Here is a 23,392-nt window from a genome sequence, read left to right on the forward strand (position 1 = left end):
TATAGTGATGTAATTCATGTTAGGACAGCTAAGAAAATGGTATTAATTATATTTATTCTTCATAAAAAAATAAAAATACTCAAGTCCATAACAAAATGTTTAAATACAGTATTAGAAAAGTACATAAGTTACAGCTTTTGATTTCTCACTTATTTTTTTCAAAAGGGCAACATTTCAGTTTTCTGACATTTGTCTTAATTCACAGTAGGTTTTATTAACACTATAGCCTCAAACCTTTGCACTATCAGTACCCAGGCCTTAAACAACAGTAGGTAGCAAACCCAGTGTAACCCAGTGCTCACAAGCTTCTGTGAGTACCAGCTACACAGGGAAAAAAAAAAAAAAAACATTCAGAAAGAGAAGTGTTTATCAGACATTAGTAGGCAATATTGTTTAGGCTGTTTGTTGAACCACTCAATCTATTTTCACTTTTCTGGACCATGCTAATAGCACTTGGCACCTGCAATCCAGTACTTACTGTAAGCCCACCACACCAGGTCTAAGGAGAAATAAAAAAAAAAAAAAAAAAAATCAATATTCTGAATATTATGAAACATCTGTATCTCTCTTCTCCCATCCCACAATGGAACTACCACAAAACTTATCCTGCAGCTGCATCTGTCTTCTCTTGTTCACTAGTCACAGCGCTCTGTAAAACATTCTGACATAATAGAAGCTAACTTTTAAGACGATAAATTTAAGATAAAGTTTAAGATGCTTCACATGCTATACTTGGTTATGAACTTGGAGCAACAAAGTCTTAACATATAATACAAAAAGTTTTCCCAATAAGAAAACTTCTTTGAAGACCAGCGTGCTAGCAGCAAGTAGTCAGAATGACAATGAAACGCAATACTCTTACTATGCTCCAGTGTCTGAAAGCAGTGCTTAGTTTTAGTATGAGACAGCAGGATTATGCCAATTTGTGTACTATGTTTACATTAAATTGTGAGAAGCTTCAGCAGCACAGGTGCCAGTGACCTTTATTTTACAATTAAGTTACATTCTTTCATGTATCTCCATGTTTATGAATGAATTTGAGAACTGTAATTAGCTTCTTTGTTTTTATTTTAACTGTTCAGGCTAACCCAAGTCATGTCTGCAAGACTGCTGTCACTAAGTACTAAGGCTGTATGAGATGCAGACTAATAGGCTGAAGTGTGGTAAGCGTTCCCTTGGATGCTTTAGGAACTGACTCAAAGAGTCAGTCTTCACAATGCAAAAGGATGACTAATACTTGCATCCCAACAGTTCTGAAGCTATTAAGTTACCCATATGTTGGAAGGGATTAGTAAAGCAACTTGCTTAGTCATCTCCAAATAGCTAGCTATTAAAAGTCTAAAATCCTATTGTCAGTACATCTAACTAACAGTAGAAATTGTGAAAAATATTCTGTCCAATAGAAGGAAAAATCAGGTGTTTGGAAATGCTATATATAAAGGCTGCTGGGGCAAATTACTACTTTTCCATTCCTCCTCCATATCCAAGAGAAAAACAACTTTTATTAATTGGCCTAATCACGCTTCAGAATTACCATGCTGTGTTTTCTATGGCTGAATTATAAGAAGCTAGAGATCAGTACCTAGGCAGCTGAGTTGTTAGTATGAACTAGTATGCTAGCCTCCTCCAGATTCCTAAGTTTTCCTAGACCTATACTCTGCACCCAAAGTATGATGCACTTGATGGTAGCTTATAACGCAACTGAGGCCTCCAGATTTAGTTACTGAAATCATTAAAGGCAAGCCTAAATACAGTAATTAACGCTTCTCCTGTGCATTTTTTTTTCCCCACATAGAATTGCAGCAAGTTTTCACTGTTAAGCTTAAAGCCACAAAAAAGTTATGCCAACCAGTGAAACAACTGAGCTTTTAAAGACTTGAAAGCTAAGAGTTTTGTATCTCAAAAGGGATGCATTTGGTGGTGTTTTATCTCATGACACCTATTCTGACAGCTCACAGCATCTTGGATTCCCACCTGCATTGGTCTGGACTGGTTATTACAGCAGGTTCATCAGCTACCAGAATGTGCTGTTAATTTACCCTACAAAAATTTAATGACTTTAATGTACATAGGCGAGACATCCAGGTGCAGATTTCTCCTACTGGAGTGCTATTATAAGCACCATATGAAATCAAAGAGAAAACAGTTAAACATTTGAAAACCCTACTAGTTAGCCAAAACCAGTGCTCCCAGTTTTCTCCTCTAAAAAAAAAAACCACCACCCAATAAACAAATAAATAAACAATTAAGTCTTCAGTAAACTTAATTTACTGCAGAAACTGAAGAAAATTTTATGAATACTGACCATGAAGCCTGGTAATAATGGCTGAGTAAACTTTGTTCTGAAGGTGTATAACAGCTCCTTTGAGTTTGCATTATAAAATGAAAGCTGACCTAAAAGAGACAGAAAACAAACTGAAATACATGCTTAAGTTATTATGTGTTACTGTATAACTTTTTGTGAAGTTCATTGTTCCACAGTGAAAGATTTCCAGAACACACTAAATACAGTCTACATGGACTAGAAAATTCTCAGTAGCTCAGTATCTACATAGATGAACTCAGGTAATTTGACGTTACAATCATTATTACACAAACAGCTCAGGGCCTTATTTTCATAAAAGACTGTATCAGTCTTGAAGCAATGTACTACTTTAGCCTTGTACTGTTTCAACTTCACACAGGTAGCCAAGTTTTTAAATTAAGATTATAATTTACCTCCATCAAAGTCGCAGTATACTCCTACCCTGTCTGGAACAGATATATCTAGAGTCTTTGTTTTGTTATTGTGTTTTGCTGAAAGTATAGTTTGCAGCCAGTTGTTGATATGGATGCACCAGCTTGAACTAGTCTTTCCCAGTTGATCAAATTTCCCCAGGTTTCTATAGGTTACTCCCACACTGTACGATTTGCAGTCCTTTTGGGCTTTCACCTCCCAGTAGTGCTGTCCACTTTCAATAGCGGTGTCTCCTACCAAAAAAAAAAAAAAAAAAAAAAAAGCAGTTGCTATAATTAAGTGCACCTTGCTATGCTTGCTCCCTTGCAGACACCAGTAATGCCTTCTCTGTTTTACTTTAAGATGAAATACAAAAATCTGAACCATAAGGAACAAAGTTAACGTACAAGACGATAGAATACAAATACGAAGTAGAATAATGATACAGTTTTACTTATACTCATTAAGATACACTTAACATCAACTCCCCATTTAATAGCAGTGAATGTCAGTGACTAAAAGCTTTGTAATAGAGAGCTTCAATAGATTTGAAAACCCTTGCTGTAGCACAAGATTCTGGTGTCATATAGGCAAAACTACCTACTGACAGCATCAAGTACACAACCTTGAACAATCACATATCCTAATCTGCCATTCCACAGCAGTATGCTGTGGAATTTTTTTACTTCTAAGAAAAATTAAAAGTTCACCTTACCTAACACTGTGTATGATTCACCAATAAAACGATCTCTGCCGCCCCTCGCTGAGGGTCCAACAGAAGCCCTCTTTGGAGACAGTGCACCACTTCTAAGAAGAAATGAATTGTTCGTGATTGGCACCATTACAGAAATGCACACTCAAATTCTCCCCAGTCAGTTAGGGGGCAATAAACATACATAAAGCTGACACATGAGTTCAGCCACTTAACACCTCTAATAGTACGCACGCACAAGAACAGAGAGAAAAGACAGCCAGAAAATATACAAGACATTGTAACAGACAAGTTTGGAGGCAGGTGAGAAAGGAAACAGCAGGAGAAAAAAAAAAGCCAATGTGGGGCACATGGTTTGAACGAAAACCTGTGTAAAAGTGTTTTACCTGTGCTACACGGTACCTTGGAGAACACATTTGTGGTTCTCCGCATTTGATTTCTGAAAAGTCTTGTAGACCAGCTACAATCAGGTAAGCATGAGCACACCAGGCCAAAATGCCTAATTATTACTGGAATTTTAATAGCAGTGAATGAGAAAACAACACCATTTGCATTAAAGGTAGTTTTTTCAGAACACGTATGGCTTGTATAAGCAGTGACTGAAATCCCAGGAAACAGTGTAACCCAATGAAGAATGAAAGGAATAAAATTGTAATAATTTCATTTCAAAATACACACAAGGGTGTTGAAGCTAAGCACAGTTTATTAAAAAAAAAAAAAAATAATTGAGTGAGACTTCTGGAGTTCAGTGGATCAGAATTCTCAAAAACAAAACAAAACCCAACCCCCCAAAAAAGCCCCAAACCATACAAACACCAAACGGGTGGGGGTTTATTTGATTATATTACCTGTATCAAAGACTACAGACAATACAACTGTGTCACAACACATCATGCTAGGAAGCACACAGCAACTCCTTAGGAGTCTTTATAAAATTTAAGAGTCTAATCCCAATCAAGAAAGGCTTAGATTTTCTAATCATACTTTTCAAAAGCATTCTCAGGAAGCAACAGCAAAATAAATGGAGACACACTTTGCTCTGGAGAATATTCTAATGAGTAATCAGATGCATAAAAGAATAATTTTAACATAATGAGGTTTTCAAGCATTCTATTGTACCTCAGCTTTGTCCTCAAAAATAATTCCTAGCAATTTAACCATTAAAGACAATGAAGACCATTTGCAAGTTACAGCAAATATGAAGCCTCAGTAGCCAGGGAATGACATCTGGTTATTGTTTTAAAGGCACTTAGTAGCAAAGAATTTTAACTTCTCAGAAACAGCTATGCAGTTTATACAGTCTACAAGAAATCACCGATCAAAAGGTTGTCCAGTTTAGCATCACTGTTTACCATATAAATTTCCCACTACTAATCAGAAGCTTCTAAATAGCCTGTAAGTTACAGGAAGAGGATAAGAGTATATACTGCAGGTGCACCACATCATGCTTTTGAATTTTGTTAACATGGAAGAAGCTGTAGTTTACTTACCAAAAGTTGAAAAATGATAGCATAAAAGAAACAAAACAGCAAAGCCAAGCATTAAAGCATAATTTCAAGGGGAGACATAACTCTTTGCAGAATCCATCCTGCTTCAAGTGCATCAGAGATCATTCACTCATACTCCCAACAAAAGCTGCTGAAATTTTTCTGTTAGATTCAGTATGAGTTATGCAGAAAGCAACATGGTCATTTAAAGAATCACCGTAAGAAAAAATGCCTGTGCCTCGTTAGTATTTTCTCAAGGTTAGCAAGGCATTAAAACATCCTCAGCATCATTTACTTTGTTCAAGTCTTCTGTAAACAGCCACTGTGGCATGTGCTTTATCTAATCCAAATCTAATAACCTTTAACAGTTTAGGTAATGACATCAAATATTTGGCATAAAAGTTTCAGAAAAAAAACCAAAAAAAACAATTTTGGGTTTGTTTGCTGTAGGAATTGTTTGGGGTTTTTTTTTTCCCTTTTTTTTTTTTTTTTTTTTTTTTTTGTGTGGGTTTTTTTTTTATTTCTGAGCACTTAAAGAAATCTAAGGCAATTTTATAGCAATCCCAAGCACAAATACAGGTTGGGCAGAGAAGGGATTGAGAGCAGCTTTGTGGAGAAGGACTTGGGGGTGCTGGTCTATGAGAAACTGAACGTGAGCCGGCTTCAGTGTGCGCTCGCAGCCCAGGAAGCCAACCATACCCTGGGCTGCACCAAAAGGAGTATGACCAGCAGGTTGAAGGAGGTGATCCTGCCCCTCTACTCTGCTCTCGAGACTGCACCTGCAGTACTGCATTAGCTCTTGGGCCTCCAATATAAGAAGTGGACCCATTGGAGTGAGTCCAGAGGAGGACCATGAAGTTGCTTACAGGGCTGGAACACCTGAGAGACAGGTTGAGAGAGCTGGGCTTGTTCAGCCTGGAGAAGAGACGTTATAGGAGGCCATAATCTAAAGGGGGTCTACAAGAAAGCTGGACATGGACTTTTTACAAGGGCATGTGGTGAGAGGACAAGGGGGAATGGCTTTAAGCTGTCAGAGAGTAGATCTAGATTAGACAGTAGGAAGAAATTATTTACTGTGAGAGTGGTGAGGCACTTGCACAGGTTGCCCTGAGAAATTGTGGCTGTCCTATTCCTGGAAGTGTTCAAGGCCAAGCTGGATGGAGCTTTGACCAACCTGGTCTAGTAGAAAGTGTCCCTGCCCATGGCAGGGGATTGGAACTACATGAGCTTTAAGGTCCCTTCTGAACCAAACTATCCTATGATTCCATGAAATTGATGCACTTCGTGTAGAAGAGCTCTCAGCACTGGAGATTTACTGCTGATACCAAGTCAAAAGACAGATCCACCTGATGGATGAACAGAAAGGAATAAAACTTCCTAGAAATTAGGAACCTGAGCCCTTGTTTTGGTCCCACAGCTTTTAAACCAGTGAAAATGCAAGACAGCAAAAACAGGAGAAGTAATTTTTCTATCAGGATTTCTGTTAGAAAAATTATGGGGAAAATTCTACTAAAAACCACAACTGCACAACAAATAGGAGAGTATTTTAGCTGCCTTTACATATCAAAAAGAGAAGTGCTCTTATTTGAGCAACTGGTTCCACAAGTAGAATTGCCATGAAGCTTTTCACACATGTCATTAGGCTACATTTTCTCCTCTCTGAATTGTAAAAACAGTGATTTATTTTCATCTGATCTCTAATAACAGTTACAGCACAAGTTCAGAGGCAAAAAGGTTAACAAAAAAAATTTAAAGTTCTCAAAAGAACTCTTTGTTGTGTTTGTAAAATTTGAGTGTGCCATAAGGTTAAATAAGCATCAATAGGTCTGTAACAGGGATCTTTGTATCAACATTAGAATACATAATGCTCTTTCAACCACTGCAAATCAGGTCTTCTACACACTAGGTAGGAAGCATCCTTCCAGGAAGACTGTTTTCCAGTCACTGAAAAATATATACATAATCTGTGAACAAAAATAAGACTTCAAAATAATTTTAAATTTATTTATTACTGATGTAATGTATTTTAAATGTATTTATTACTGATAAAGGCTATTAGACTTCTCACTACATCAAGCAAAGCAAAGTAGAATGGACTGGCAACAAAATCAGGTGCTAGGTCCTACAAGTAAGAGGTATATTAATCACCTTCTATTGCTCTTCAGCAGAAGATTCTGGCCACTGTCAACGGAAATAAATAGCCATTAAACAACTGCTCTATTATCACACTAAATTACGCCATTTTTAAGATGCCACTAAAACTTACTCTACCGTACTTCTGGCAGCATATGCCTATAGGGAAGGTATTTGTTCATAAATTATCTCAAGCAGCACTCTTTATACCCCAGAGTGCATGTTGAAAGTCAGTTAATTGTCTTTGAGAAAGTAGCCAGCTCAGTGGACAAGGCAAGACAAAGGGACACTGTTCATACCTTGACTTTGGCAAGGCTTCTGACCCATTCCAACACAGTATCCCCAAACCTCAGGAGCTGAGATACAGACTGGGTAGTGGGCCATAAGCTGTGTACAGAACCAGCTGAAGAGCAGGCTCACAGCTGTGGAGAGTATTCTCCAAATGACAGAACCCCATGCAATAGGACAGGCTGGGAGATAACTGAGGGAAGAACAATTCTGCAGAAAGGCAGCTGGGAATCTTGGTGGACAACAGGAACTGACAACATACTGCAGTATGCCCTTGTGGCAGAGGTGACCAGTGACATTCTAGGCTAGCAACAAGACAGCAACCAGGAGGCCAAAGCAAGTGACTGTTCCTCTCCATCTGGCAATGAGCCTCTCCATTTACTAAGCCTGAAGACCTGTGTCCAGGTCTGAGCTCCTCAGGACCATATACTAACATACTAGAGCAAGTCCAGTGGAGGGCCAACACCACAATTAAGGGACTGGAGAACAGGAAGACAACTGAGTTTGCTCAGGATCAGAAAGAAGAAAGCAAACGGCTGTCTTTAACAATATTAACAGGAAGGTACAACAAAGATCAAGCTAGGCTTTTCTCAGAGGGGTGCACACTGATAGCTGTGGGGCACCTGGTACTCACTGTACCACAGGAGATTACAGTCAAGTATCAGGATATTCATTCCCTTCCATGAAGGTGGCCTGGACTGGAGGGCCAGTGGTAAAGAGGGAAGGGTAAAAACTGCTGTGCAAGAGCAGCTGGGAGAGAGGAGTGAGAATATAGCCACCCTGCTATAGCCAGCCCATGGACAATCCCATGCCAGAGCAGGCACATGTGCCTTGAAGAAAGCTGCAGCCCATGGGCAGAGCCCACACTGGAACAGGCTTGTTAGCATGACTTGTGGCCCCACAGGGAACCTACATGTGAGCAGTCTGGTCTTTTAAGACTCCAGCGCATGGAAAGGGCCCAATGCTAGAGCAGTTTGTGAAGGACTGTCTCCCTTGGATGGGACTCCATGCTGGAGCAGGAGAAGAGTGTGAGTAGGAAGATGCAGCAGAGAATGTGTGATGAGCTCACTGCAACCCCTACACCTCATCCCCCTGCCCTGCTTGTGGGGAGGAGGTAGAAAAGTTGGGAGTGAAGTGGAGCCTGGGAAGAAGAGAACAATAGGGGGAAGGCATTTTAAGATTTGTTCTTATTTCTTACTATCTTACTCTGATTTTTAATATGCAACAATTTAAAATTTCCCCAACTCAAGTCTGTTTTGCCCACTACATCAATGACAGATTATCTCGCTGTCCTTAATCTCAACCCACAAACCATTCACTGTGTTTTCTCTCTCACTGTCTAATTGAGGAGGGACAGCTTGGTGGGCACCTGGTGATTAGCCAAGGTCAACCCACTACAAATAGAATTTAGTTATTTTTAAAATAGACTGCATGATTAAGGCACATTTCTAATAGCTTCCATAAACAGCCTCTGCATCTCTCTGACAAAAAAAGGGAAATAATAATTTCTTCCAGATAAAGACTTCGGAACAAAAATTCCTTTGGTGTCCCACTGTCCTCAAGTGATTTTTATTCCTCCTGCCTACTTCCTTTAACTGCCAGACGTTACATCCCAGACAATGTTAACATTTACAAAACAGTTCTTACCTGCTTTTATTTTCCTTCCCTTTTATTTTCAATTGGCCTTTGCCTCCACTAGAGTCCCATTCAACATAGGTATCTTCGACTTTCAAGTTTAGATGAGATGAAGTACTGTCCAAACTGAACACAAATGCTGATCAAGAGAAAATGTAAGTCACTGAAATGGTATAATGCTCTCTCCCAGCCAGTGGCTATTCATAGAAAATGCCAAAAGCACTAGTAAAGCTGTAGCAGAGTACTGTTCAACTTCATAGAAACACTAGCTTTTTAATCTGGTACTTGTAATCAAGGTAAGCAGCTCCTTAAATAAAGCCCAACTACCCACCTTCAGTGCACAGGTTAAATCAAAGTAAGGTTTTCTTCATTTTTATAATGCTGCAATATCAGCAATTAAATTCAGCTAGTGCTTTCTACTAGTTACAGCTTACTTCCTACATTCTTGCCATCATGAATGATTTAAAATGGTATGCTTATTTTCCATACTCTGCAGCACTAATTCTCTTACAAGGTGTTAATGATTAATAAGGACTGCAAACTTGGAGAATACTGAATTGACAGGGTAGCACATACAGAGAGAGTTGAACTGTGAAGTCAACTGCAGATACAAGACAGCACAGGATGCATGCAGCTAGAAGAGACTTTGTATTCATTGCAGCCAAGTCCTTCATCCAGTAATATGAAACTAATACAAAATGCCAAGCTCCCTAAAGATGTTTATTTACAAACTATTCTGCAAGTGTCCTAATATCATCAGGTATTATACTCTGATTCTGAAAGAAAGCACACTTGAGATTTTAAGAGTTTAGAGCTTAACAGTACCCAGGTCTGAAAAACAAGGTAAACTCATAGACAAGGATACTGAATTCCTATGGGCTGATTATTAAAGAAGGTGAACTAAATGCTCAAACAAAAATAGTGAAAATATGGAAAGCATAACTGACCAAACAATTAAAAACAGGATTATTTTTCTGGTACTGGAGTAAGGAATGCAAATGGCTATTAAATGGATACTATAAATATGACAATTACTGTTGCTTCAGAGTATAAAAAGCATTTTAGAAAAGTTACCCAAATGCCCACCAGTTCATTCAAATTGCATACAGCTTTGTTTTTATGAAGTAACTTTCACACTCAACTGACATTTTACGTATTTTATATTGTCCATTTTCCCTTCACACAATAGCTTTGGCTATAAATTAAAGCATCAAGATCTTTATCTCCATCATAATAGTTAAGGTGTGTTCTGCCAAAATATCACTTCCAAGATATTTTTCATATAGTTTATTTACAAAACTATGTTAGGAAGCCACTGCCCTTAGACCAACCGATTTCTAACAAAATGACTTAATAACTTGAGCAATTTGGAACTGCCTGGTTTTTTTAATATTGGCAGCGATTAGAATCTATAGCTACAAAGTAGCTAAAAAAAAAAAATAAAATAAATGCTTTTCAGCCCTTTCTATTTACAGGAAGCTATTACCCATCACACCTTAAGTCCAACTACACCAACAGTTTAGATGCCCCAAGAGTCCTACCGATGTTCAGCCACAAAGTTTTTCTTCTTTTGCTATATCATGATGTGGCAGCACATAGTCAATCCACAGTTCAAAACTACCAACGCCAAGCTCTGTTAGGAACGTTACATCACTACCTCATTTTTAGTGTTTGAACACTAAAAGGCCGGCTCTGTGCCAGTAAGTTTCTTAATCCTTTAAAGACATAGTTGTTTTCCTTTTCACTTGGGACATGTTTCAGCAGCTCTCATGCAGAAACAGGATTAGCATAAAAGTTCATACATGAAGACAGAACAGCAAGTATATCACTACATCTAAGGTCAGAGTTTCTCAAATTTTACCTTTGGTTTCCAGAGTCGCAGGATCGGAGTATTCCCCTGCCACAGCTTTGTTGCAAGCTTTTACTCTAACATTCACATATTTCTTATCAAATTTCAGACCTAAAAAGTGAATGTTCAGAGACTTGAATTGATACTAATTACTGACAATTTTTACAAGACTAAGATCTATTCCATGTAGCTGTCTTCCATTTATATCAAACTACAAGTTTTTGTTGTTTTTTTTTTTACACGATCTCAATAACAAAATAAAAGGAAGAGCTATTATTGTACAAAACAACAAAGAGTAACATGAAACAATGAAAGCTTCGTTACATACAGGAAAATGGGTATTCTGCAAAACTTCCAAGCATTAAGAATTGTATCAACATTCCTGATTTTTTTAAGTATAATACAAACCTTTACCTGGTATTGTATATTCAGTAGCTTTAATATTGTCTATCACTTCCCAATGCTGTTCATCTTTTACTCGAGGAAAGCCTCCAAAATTGGTTTTCCTATACTCCAGTACGAAATGATCAATTCTGCTGTCTTCTTCAGGCATTCTCCATGATACTGTTATGCAATTATCAGCAACCACACAGGCTGCTACATCTATCTCTGGAGCTCTAGGGACTGCAGAAAGACAAATATACAGATCAGTTTAAAGAAGAAAATGGACTGAATATTAGTTTTTTCTCCTTGGATTTAGAGTTCAGAAGTTGCCCTTGGCCCAGTAACATGCATTCCTTTTAGATGATTTATTCCATTAGCAAGGCATCACAGAAGACAAAGTATATAATTTGCACTTAACATGCAGTTTACAGAACAAATTTTGCATTAGCTCTATGCTGAACATTTGCATCACATTTTCCAGATGTTTTGTCAGTAAGCTGGGCTTGATGCCCTTCTGTAAACAGTAGGAAGGAGATGCTAGAGTGGACACACATTCAGAATAATGTTACACAATAAGAACAGTAAGAAGCAAGCTTACTGTGTTCTTCTGCAATTATGTCCCAGTGACCAAGTCCTAATTGTAACTGCCTTTATGCAGGTGAAACGACTATTTCTTGAACAGATTGTCAGCCTTGATTCCCCTCCACAATGACTAATGACAATTAGCATCACACTAATTATGGTTGAGTCTTGTAGAGATGTGTAATTTTATCACCCAGATATCAACACCTCCTAGCTACAGCAGGTCCACCTGAAGCAGAAAATATACTTCATTTTACGCATACCATTTCACACCTCTCCAAACCTTCTCTTCATGATCTGTTCACATATTTTAACATAGCACTACAAAAATGCACCTTTTTACCTCTCACATCCTTGTGGTTTAAGACAAGCAGGGATTACACTGAAAGTGGTGGTATAGGTTTAAAAAGCTTTGGGACAAAGAATCAGCACAGAAGAGACTGAAAGCAGACATATTCAAATCCATACCAGTTTTTGCTGGGACAAAGTTACATTTCTTCATAGAGGTTGTATGGTGCCATGCCTTTTTTTTTTTTTTTTGTTTTTTTGTTTTTTTGTTTTTTTGTTTTTTTGTTGTTGTTGTTGTATAGTTTTGATAACACAGTTTTAGTCATTGCTGAGCAGCATCAAGGCCTTTTCTGCTTCTCACACTGTCCACCAGCCAGTAGGCTGGGAGTGCACAGATACTGTGAGGGGACACAGCTGGGACAGCTGGCCCCAAATAACCAAAGGGGTATTCCATACCATATGACATCATGCTCAGCATATAAAGCTGGGGGAACAAGAAGAATGGAAGAACCCTCAGTGTCCTGGGTTTAGCAGTTGTAGTCATTTTTTTTTTCTCCTTCTTAGTAGCTGTTGCAGCGCTGTGTTTTTGACTTTCAGCCTGGGAACAGAGCTGATAACACTGATGTTTGGTCTGACCAAGGACTTTGTGAGTCTCATACTCTGCCAGGGAGGAGGGGAAGCTGGGAGGAAGCAGGGACAGGACACCTGACCCAAACTAGCCAAAGAGGTATTCCATACCACAGCACGTCATGCCGGGGATGTAACTGGGAGTTACTCGGAAGGGCAGTCTCTGCTCGGTCGGGCTTGTTTCAGCAGGCGGTATCATATTCTCTTCCCTTGTTATTTCTCTTATCATTATTATTACTGGTGGTAGCAGTAGTGATTTCTGTTATACCTTAGTTACTGGACTGTTTTTATCTCAACCTGTGAGAGTTACGTTCTTTCGATTCTCCTCCCCATCCCTCTGGGTGGGGGGAGAAGAAACTGCGTGGCTGACTTGCTGAGAAGCTTAAACCACAACACTCAGTTATGGCATTTTGTCTTCCCAAGTAACTGTTACACACGATGGAGCTCTGCTTTTCTGAAGACGGCTGAACACCTGCCTGCCAATGGCAAGTGGTGAATCTCAACCCACAAGTTCTCACTTTTACACTTCTTATTCTCTTCCTCCCAACCATGGCAGGGGGCGTGAGCAAGCAGCTGTATGCATTGCTTAGCTGCCTGACAGGACTAAACCATAACAAATTCTGAAATGCTAATCACATGCCTTTACCATCAAATTTCAAAGTCATCTAAAAAATAATTTGAGAATAATATTACTAAGATCCCTTCTTAGGCAAAATCAAAATTAAGATGAGACGTGCTTCAGAACATATACCTAAAAATTTAATTAAATATCCCAACTATTTTTGTTATGGTATAAGATACCAGATAAAGAGCCTTCCATGTGTTTGAAGTAACAAAGTCTTCAGCATAATTCTGGCAAGCAGTGTTCAAATACCTGCATTACCACACCACCAAACCTGTTTCCAACTTCCCAAACTAGTAGATTAGTATTTCCTGATTTTTGAAGGTCTATCAATGCTTAGTGCCATTTTGCCTGCAACAGTGAGCTATTGGTATTTCATGTCAGAGTAATTTGATAGCTTGGCACTACAATAGAAGAAAGCAAGACTGATACCCAGCAAGTTGATTTTCCTGTTTACAAATCAAAGGCCTAAACAATATAAATTCCTACATATTTGATAAGGAAAATGCATTTATATACTAAATATCATCTTCGCCTATATATAAGACTTTGTTCATGTTTGCTGTTAAATCTTTATACTCCCATTCCTGTTAAAAGGTGCACTGGGATCAGCTTACCTACCTTGTTCTTTTATCTATGAAATACAGACTCTGGGTGGCAATCATTGCTCTGGGACTAAAAGGTGAATTTCTGCCTAGAGACTACTAGCTGACCGCTAGGAATAATGCTGGTCATCTACTACACCTGCTACCACATACTGTATCTGCAGCATACAAGTGTGCACAAATGTAAACTGAAGCTGCCAAGTCCTTAACAGATCTGGATTAGTGACCTATAGATGAAACAATTTATATCCCTGCCAACAGTATTCTTGTCAATATATTCTTGGTAACAGTCAAGGGCAAAGTGGTTTAAATGGGAAAGCAATACGAATAAAAAGACATGAAAGATATATAGTGGTACACTGCACCTAAGTTTACTTTCAAACAGTAATAAATAGATGCATCAATACACATTTTGTATTACTGTAGTATTACTGGCCTAGAAAATTGCCCCTCTCTTGCATTTCAGATCATATCATATCACTACTCTTTAAGGGATGTATTAGCTTACAGTTCCATGAATAACACTACTGCAGATGACTAGGACTTTGGAGTGTCACCATCAAGCTAGCAGGTACAGTCCTGAGAAACTTAAGAACTTCAGGAAATATAGAGGAACTGGCGACTCAAGAAAAAACAGTCTAGAAGACTCATCCTCACTTCTGAGATCAGTTATATTCTGAAGTTATATAGAAACTAACACAATAAAACTAGAAAACTCTTACTTTCAAGGTATTCAGCTCAATATCTAATGAGTAAGAATGAGTTTAGGTACTCTGATTTGCTCATTAGGATGCAAAAGGTGTGTTTTTCTTTTGTTTAAATATGGCAAATTATTCCTGCAGTAACAAAATCAAACTCACTGCATACAGTTTTTACCTGGCAAAAACTTTATAGCCTGGAGCATGTGCCTCTCCATAGAGAAGTCCACCATCAAGTGAGTCATACTATCACTGACCTCTGGTTTCAGAGACAGGCGGAACGCTGAAGCCACGGTGACTCTAAAGTCAAGAAAGCAGCATTAGCAAAATGGATTTGCATTTTCAAAACCAGACAGCAGTCAGATAATCTGTACTGTTAATGTCAAACTGTTAGCCAAAACACTGGTCAGCAACCAGAACATTTTTCTAAATAACTATTTACCACTTAGCCCAGAGTCCAAAATAGAAAGTTTTCCTAATGTGATTGTCTCAGAATATGGTATAAGCTGCTCCCAGTTCTTCCATATTAATGCATAAGAAAATGACAGAAGTAACTAACTTCGTTTACTAGTGAAAAAATTGGAAAAGTGACAAATCAAAATTCAGACAACTTCAGACAAAATTAAGAAGCATGAAATAATCTAAAGCACTGCAGAATACGACCATGTTTTATGCACTTAGAAATTTGAAACTTCAACTCTTAGTTTAAAAAGGCCCAAAGACTTTTCTGGTCAATAAGATCCACTCATTATCTCCCAAGTGCATTTTCCACATATTAAATATTGCTCAGAAGGCATTTGTAAGTAGCAGTGAACAAGCTGAGTATTCTGATTTCATATCTACCTCTGATCTTACCAGAGAATGAAGAAACACTTTAAGATGCAGACAGCATACTGCTCTGGAACATACAAGTATCTGATCAGTCTTACAAGAATACACTGAACCACAGCTTCTATTTCCACTTCCCAAATCTTTGCTCAGTTCTTATTCTGAGCACTCCTAAAACACTTCTGACAGTTCTGGAAGGACTACTCAGCAACCCAGCCACAGTCCAGGAGGTTCCTCCAGTGTATGGATGATAACTTCCTCATCCAAATGGTGGATGAGCCAACCAGGAGAGGAGCGCTGCTGGATCTCATCCTCACTAACAAGGAGGGTCTGGTCAAAGCAGTAAAGGTTGAGGGCTGCCTTGGTTGCAGCGACCATGAGATGGTGGAATTCAGGATCTTGTGTGGTAGGACCAGTACAATAGCAAGTAGAATTGCAACCCTGGACTTTAGCAGGGCAAACTTTGGCCTTTTCAAGCAATTGCTAGGGGAAATCCCATGGGCAAGGCTGCTTGAAGGTAAAGGGGCCCAAGATAGTTGGTTGGCATTCAAGGATTGCTTATTTCGAGCTCAAGATCAGAGCATCCCGACACGTGGGAAGTCAAGGAAGAGGACCAGGAGATCTGCGTGGCTAAATAGGGAACTGCTGGGTATGCTCAAGTGGAAGAGGAAAGTTTACAGGTCATGGAAGGAGGGGCTGGCCACTTGGGAGGAATATAAGGCTGCTGCTAGAGGATGTAGGAAGGCAGCTAGGATGGCTAAGGCCTCCTTAGAATTAAATCTGGCAAGAGGGGTCAAGGACAGCAGAAAGAGCTTTTTCAAATGCACGGCTGATAAAACTAACACCGGAGGCAAGGTAGGCCCACTGGTGAATGGGATGGGTGCCCTGGTGACAGAAGATACTGAGATGGCAGAGTTATTGAATGCCTTCTTTGTCTCTGTCTACTCTGCCGGAGGCAGTCCTGAAGAGCCCTGTACCCCTGAGACCTCAGATGAAGTCAGGTCAATGGAGCAGTTTGCCTTAGTCGATGAAGAATGGGTTAGAGCCCAGTTGAGCAATCTGGACATCCATAAATCCATGGGTCCAGATGGGATGCACCCACAGGTGCTGAGGGAACTGGCGGAAGTCATTGCTAGACCACTCTCCATCATCTTTACCAAGTCTTGGGAAACGGGAGAGGTGCCTGAGGACTGGAGGAAAGCAAATGTCACTCCAGTCTTCAAAAAGGGCAAGAAGGAGGACCCGGGTAACTATAGACCCGTCAGCCTCACCTCCATCCCTGGGAAAGTAATGGAGCACCTTATCCTTGGTGCCATCTTAAGGCATATCAAGGGTAAGAGGGTTATGAGGGGCAGTCAACATGGCTTTACCAAGGGGAAGTCATGCTTGACTAACCTCATAGCCTTTTATGAGGAAATAACATTGTGGATGGATGATGGCAGAGCAGTGGATGTGGTCTACCTTGACTTCAGCAAAGCATTTGACACAGTCTCCCACAGCATCCTCATAGCTAAACTGAGGAAGTGTGGTCTGGATGATCAGGTAGTGAGGTGGACTGCAAACTGGCTGAAGGACAGAAGCCAGAGAGTTGTAGTCTATGGGGCAGAGTCTAGTTGGAGGCCTGTATCTAGTGGAGTGCCTCAAGGGTCAGTACTGGGACCAGTATTATTTAATATATTCATCAACGATTTAGATGAGGGAATTGAGTGTACTGTCAGCAAGTTTGCTGATGACACTAAGCTGGGAGGAGTGGCTGACACACCAGAAGGCTGTGCTGCCATCCAGCGGGACCTGGACAGGCTGGAGAGTTGGGCAGGGAATAACTTGATGAAATATAACAAGGGAAAGTGTAGAGTCCTGCATCTGGGCAAGAACAACCCCAGGTTCCAGTATAGGTTGGGGAACGACCTGTTAGAGAGCAGTGTAGGGGAGAGGGACCTGGAGGTCCTAGTGGACGGCAGGATGACCATGAGCCAACACTGTGCCCTTGTGGCCAAGAAGGCCAATGGCATCCTGGGGTGTATTAGAAGGGGGGTGGTCAGTAGGTCGAGAGAGGTCCTCCTTCCCCTCTACTCGGCCCTGGTGAGACCGCATCTGGAATATTGTGTCCAGTTCTGGGCCCCTCAGTTCAAGAAGGACAGGGACCTGCTGCAGAGAGTCCAGCGCAGGGAAACAAAGATGATTAAGGGAGTGGAGCATCTCCCTTATGAGGAAAGGCTGAGGGAGCTGGGTCTCTATAGTTTGGAGAAGAGGAGACTGAGGGGTGACCTTATTAGTGTATATAAATATATAAAGGGGGAGTGTCACGAGGATGGAGCCAGGCTCTTCTCAATGGCAAACAATGATAGGACAAGGGGTAATGGGTACAAACTGGAACACAAGAGGTTCCACTTAAACTTGAGAAGAAACTTCTTCTCAGTGAGGGTGACGGAACACTGGAACAGGCTGCCCAAGGGGGTTGTGGAGTCTCCTTCTCTGGAGACATTCAAAACCCGCCTGGACACATTCCTGTGCAACCTTATCTAGGTATTCCTGCTCCGGCAGGGAGACTGGACTGGATGATCTTTTGAGGTCCCTTCCAATCTCTCGCATACTGTGATACTGTGATACTTCTATACTCCATCAATGACACCAAAAAAAAAAAAAAAAAGGACAAGTCTCTTGTATAGTTCTGTAACAACGAAGATATCAGGCCACGCAGAAGAATCTGAATACCACTGACTGCAAGAGAGATTGTGTGCTAACTCCAGGTGCATTAAATAAGGAGAAAACTAAGACATTCAGGTAGTAAAAAGGGGAAGAAAACATGAAGTTGAGCATTAAAGACATAAGCATGTCAAGTGACAAGCATTACAATTTTGGGATATAGACAATTATGACACTAAACCAAACATCTTAAGAAGAACAAATCAACTGATTTCCCAAGACAGAGCTGATGTTCTGAAATTCAGTATGGGCTCCCTAGCAGATTCCACTGCTTGGCCAGAGAGGAAAATATCACCTTAAGAAAGCATAATCCTCTGATTAGCAGTAAGACAGTATCAAATAGTCAGCTGCACACAGCTTTTTGACTTCTGTTTAAGACTCTCACAAGGTCATTATCATTCTTCCAAATGAAGAAAAAAATAACCTTAGCTTTTTTTTTTTTCCAAAACAGTAATGTTTTGCTTTCTAAAAAACAGTTTGAAAACACAGTTCAAAGAAAAACTAGTAGAAATAGCAATTTCCCTGACAACAGGCAGTGACTTCACCCAAAATATTTCAGCAGCTACAAGACTTCTTAGATTCAAAGAGATATTAGCTAGAAAAGTCTGTAAATAAAAACCAAACAGCAACAAGATTCTCATAATTTAAAGGGACAGAGTCAGCTTGAAAAATTATTAATTTCAGCCATCAAGTATCAACAACAAATCAGAAGTTTATTATTAATAATATATAAAGATTATGATAATGATAAAAGTAACATAATAATAATAGCTACTGCAGAGATCTGGTTCCCTACATTAAAAACATCTTTTTCTTTACTAGGGCCAACAGCAAAGAAAAACACTACATGAGAAGCATAGAAGTTTTTACTGCTCTCTCAAAGTTGTGACATGCCATGGTTTAAACCCAACCAGGCACCTAGTTCACTCACTCCCCCCCTTCCTCCCCCCACTCCTGGAGAGATGGGAAGGAGAATTGAAAGAATGTAACTCCCACAGGTTGAGATAAGAACAGATCAGACCAAGGCACAATGCTGATTTATTGGCTCTCAAAGTTGTTTCTCTTGATGTCACAGTTTCAGTATGCCGTAGCTTACTTAGAGCCAGTATTTGCTGTGTTAGTGTTTATCGAGTGTGGGGCTTGGGCTAGGGTTCTTGTTTCACTGTACTTTATGGTAATGGCTTGTAATACGTGCGGGCTCCAGCAGCAGGGCGGGATGGACGTGGCCATGGACTTGTACCTGGCCGTCCCGCTGCTCTTCACCGTCCTGGCCCTCGTCCTCACCTTGGTCTTCGTGAGGCTGCAGGGAGCTGAGGGGGAGCGGCCCCGGGAGCCAGGGGCGGCCGAAGCAGCCCCAGAGAGCAGCCCTGGAGACCAAGCGGCGGCGGGAGCAGGGCCAGAGGCCGGGAGGGAGCGGCTGCCGGTGGAGGAGGTCAGGGAGGTCACAGAGGGGAAGGAGGCGGCTGCTGAGCAGCGGGAGGAGGTGGCGGAGGAGCCAAGCCCAGCCCCACAGCAGCCGAGAACATTCCCCAGCAGCAGCCCTCCGAGCCCAGCGAGCCCGAGCCCCAGGAGGATGCAGGAGACCCCGCAGCACTTTCCAGCAAGGCAGAGGAGAAAGATCTGGACTCAGAAAAAGAGAAGCTGGTGGTGAGAGAGCCGGCAAGCACAACAGCTACACCAGCCCCAGTGACAAGTACAGCAGCATCATTTGAGAGTTCTGAAGGTTTTGAATGGCCTCTGGGTACCCTTGGGACCTGCCTGCTGATTGTGATGGGGATCACCATGTTGGCACACATACAGAGTGTGTTTTACCCACGTCCATTTTGTCTGATCTTGAAAGTCAAGCAGAGTCCGGTTTGGGTCTTGTCTGCGGTTAAACGACGATACAGGAGGACCAAGAGGTTTTCCCCAAGGCTGGACAGTCATGAGTGGCAGGGTGTGTAGGACAGTATGAGCAAGTATCTGGTCCACTGGGCCCCTCCAGTGCTTTGGAAGCGTCAGAGATGGAAGGCAGCTGCATGGAGTCGCCAACGACAAGTTGCAGAAACTGCAGAAAGGGAGGGTGAATTACTGTGAGCCTGGTGGGCCCATGACACTTCAGGCCATCAGGGCAGAGATGCAACATAAAGATGGACTCATGATCGAGGAGCAGACTTAGCAATGGACACGACTGCCCAGGTTATTCACGAGTGTGAACACTGCACACAGCCTCTCCTGCTCTGAAAGACTGTTACAAGAGATGGAGCCCAACATCATGGACCAAATGGACTCAGCAGCTTTATAGGGACTGGTCCGTGCACTAAGATAAGAGTGCACTGAGACAAGAGTGACGGTCTATTGAAAGTGTGGGAACTGAGCATGACATGAATGGTATGGAATAAGGGGTGGATACTGTCCTGGGTTCAGCAGTAGCAGTCATTTTTTCTCCTTAGTAGCTGGTGCAGCGCTGTGTTTTTGACTTTCGGCCTGGGAACAGTGCTGATAACACTGATGTTTTTAGCTGCTGGCCAGAATGTTCAGTCTGACCAAGGACTTTGTGAGTCTCATGCTCTGCCAGGGAGGAGGGAAAGCCGGGAGGAAGCAGAGACAAGACACCTGATTCAAACTAGCTAAAGAGATATTCCATACCACAGCATGTCATGCCCAGGATGTAGAACTGAGAGTCCCCGGAAGGGCGAGTTCACTGCTGGGTGGGGGCGAGGTATCGGTCAGTGAGGTGTTGTATTCTCTTCCCTTGTTACTTCCTTTATCATTATTATTATTGGTGGTAGCAGTAGTGATTTATGTTATACCTTAGTTACTGGACTGTTTTTGTCTCAACCTGTGAGAGTTACATTCTTTTCGATTCTCCTTCCCATCCTTTCAGGAGTAGGGGGAGGGAAAGAAGGGGGGGGGAGTGAGAGAGAGACTGCGTGGCTAACTTGATGACAGGGTTTAAACCATGACATGACATCACAACAAACACTTTGGAAAGAGTCAAAGAACTTGATCTAAGCTGACTATGACCCTTTCAAAAGAAATGCATTTTCAAGGAAAAGATTAATACAAAGACAAAAGCGACAGACTTTGTACTGTACCTATCTTTGATCTCTGTGCCAGCCTTGATGCATGTCAAGGAGAAGAGAGAGAAAGTAGTTAGTATTTCCATGCAATTTATCAATGGTGGTAACATGCAAAAAAGTTGAGAACAATCTCAGATGTACTGCTCAGATTTGAAGATCAAAATGAGTTTAACATTTTCATTAAGATAAATTTTCCCATTAAGCAGATGAATAGTATTGGTTAGAACTGCAACAATTAATCACAAATGGAAAAAAAACTTGTATCAAGAACAACACCAAACTAATTCCAAATGACTCAGCTTTCTGGGTCTGACCATGTCTTCAGATTTATCTTAATCAGTTAAGTTGCTCTCCACTACATTTTGAAAGACCAACTCAACTAAGTTGGTAAAATTTAACTATTATGGTATTTTCTTTAAAATATTAAGTGCTTATTAGTGGCATGTAAACATACCCAAGTTGTTTGTGTATACATCAGAGAATATATACTCTGACAAACTCAAAAAAAAAAAAATTAGGGCTTGTTTCCACTTTTCTTCTGAACGTGTTGTACTATTCAAGAAATACTTCATAAAAGGCTCTCTCCTTATGCCACCATTCAAAACTACAGAACCTAGTTTTCCTAGCATTTAAGTGCTACCACTGAAGGAGATGCAGAAGTGGTGATGGCATATTTCAAAGATAAACATTAACTGTCCTTTGGAAAGACAAAATCCCTGTCCTTCACCAAGAGGAACTGCAAACACAAGATAAAATGTTACTGTTGAAGTAGTGATGGCTTAGTTAGGTCTGCTGAATCCATGCCTGGAGTTGACATTGCTACTTGATCTAACTGCCATTCAGCTGAACCACTCCCTTTCAAAGGGGAGACAAACATCAGGTAGTTTTCCAATTTAAAGTCAAGCAAAAGTGGAGGAATTCCAATTATTTCATTAAATACAAAGCACACTCAAAAAAAAAAAAAAATTAAAATTGTCCATATGTCCCTACCACAAAACCAACTTTATATTCCCAAAGTCAGAAGCAGAAAAAACCCCACATGTTTAGAAATAATTTAGCTTAAGAGTTACCTTTGTTTTACCTCAAACCAATGTTATTGTAAGAACTACTTTCCAAAGTAGCTGGAATTGTAAGAATTTTTTTTTTTATTGTAAGAACTTTCCAAAGTTGTATTTGTATCGTAAGAACTTTCCAAAGCTATTTTAAAACAAAGGCCTTCTTCATAACCTCTGTGCCTTGTGTAAAGTGTGGTAGCCAGGACTCAACAGTCTACTGTAAGACAGGCCTGGCTTACCTCCTTTGAATTTACTTGGTTTCCAGGCTGCAGACAATGATAGGTTTCAGCCCACCTCAGATGACCTGCCCAGCAGTGTCAAATCACATCCTGTCTAATCACCAAACCCTTCTGTGTGGGTGCATTCATGTTCTTTTGACCTTCAGGTAAGTCAATTCAGCAAATAAAGCCACCAAAAACCTAACACAGAAAAAAGAAATTTAAAGTAATCTTAGCTCAGTCTTATGCTAGTTTCTCCTGATCTGATTTACTGGAGCATCCAAAGAAAATTTCAGCCAACAAAAAAATTGTCAGGTCTGAAGCTTTCCTGTGTTCCAGGAACACTTGGTATTCCTATTAGCAGAAAAATAGATTTAGCTAACTAATAGCTAAGGCAATATTACCGTAAAACACCATATCCAAATGCATATTTAGAAATGTGACTAGTATAAGACATGTTTCAAATCTTAAACAGATCAGATTTCAGTATCCTAAATACAAGACATCAAATTTGAAACTCCCAGCAAACAGTAATTTTCCTAAATGTATATGACTTTAAAAAAAAAAAAAAAAAAAGATGTATTAGGTACACCTGAAACGAAACAACCTGCAATAAATTCAAAGCTACATTCTGCCTAGTGCTCAAGAGCTAACTTAAGTTTTACACATCAGAATGACAAGACAGAAAGGACAACTCAAACTGACGTGCTAAGAAAAAATACTCGGTTTAGGAATCGTCACTCTTCAAGGCAAATAAATCAAAGGTGACACTCAGGACACCACACAAACGTGTTGCCAAAAGGTATAACTGACATTAAGACAGCTTTCCTGCCCACTCTTTTAGACTGATTTATGTCCTTGTTCCAGTTAAAATTCAGCAATACAGAAGTAATTGGG

At 40.4% G+C, this 23,392-nt stretch overlaps 1 protein-coding gene across 1 annotated transcript in view; it reads right to left on the reverse strand.

Moving 5' to 3' along the window:
- FSD1L (fibronectin type III and SPRY domain containing 1 like) overlaps positions 1–23,392 on the reverse strand; it is a gene marked incomplete at its 5' end in the record, with an annotated part of 41,235 nt that continues 17,843 nt past the window's right edge. Inside the window, 8 exons of the mRNA XM_080638193.1 lie at positions 1–499; positions 2,306–2,394; positions 2,719–2,970; positions 3,432–3,523; positions 8,984–9,110; positions 10,833–10,931; positions 11,235–11,444; positions 14,805–14,926. Coding sequence (XP_080494319.1) covers positions 377–499; positions 2,306–2,394; positions 2,719–2,970; positions 3,432–3,523; positions 8,984–9,110; positions 10,833–10,931; positions 11,235–11,444; positions 14,805–14,926 — 1,114 coding nt within the window. The 3' untranslated portion in view covers positions 1–376. The remainder of the gene's footprint in view (positions 500–2,305; positions 2,395–2,718; positions 2,971–3,431; positions 3,524–8,983; positions 9,111–10,832; positions 10,932–11,234; positions 11,445–14,804; positions 14,927–23,392) is intronic.

This window comes from Psittacula echo (assembly GCF_963264785.1).
Source record: "Psittacula echo genome assembly, chromosome: Z".
In the NCBI taxonomy this organism is placed as follows: Eukaryota; Metazoa; Chordata; class Aves; order Psittaciformes; family Psittacidae; genus Psittacula; species Psittacula echo.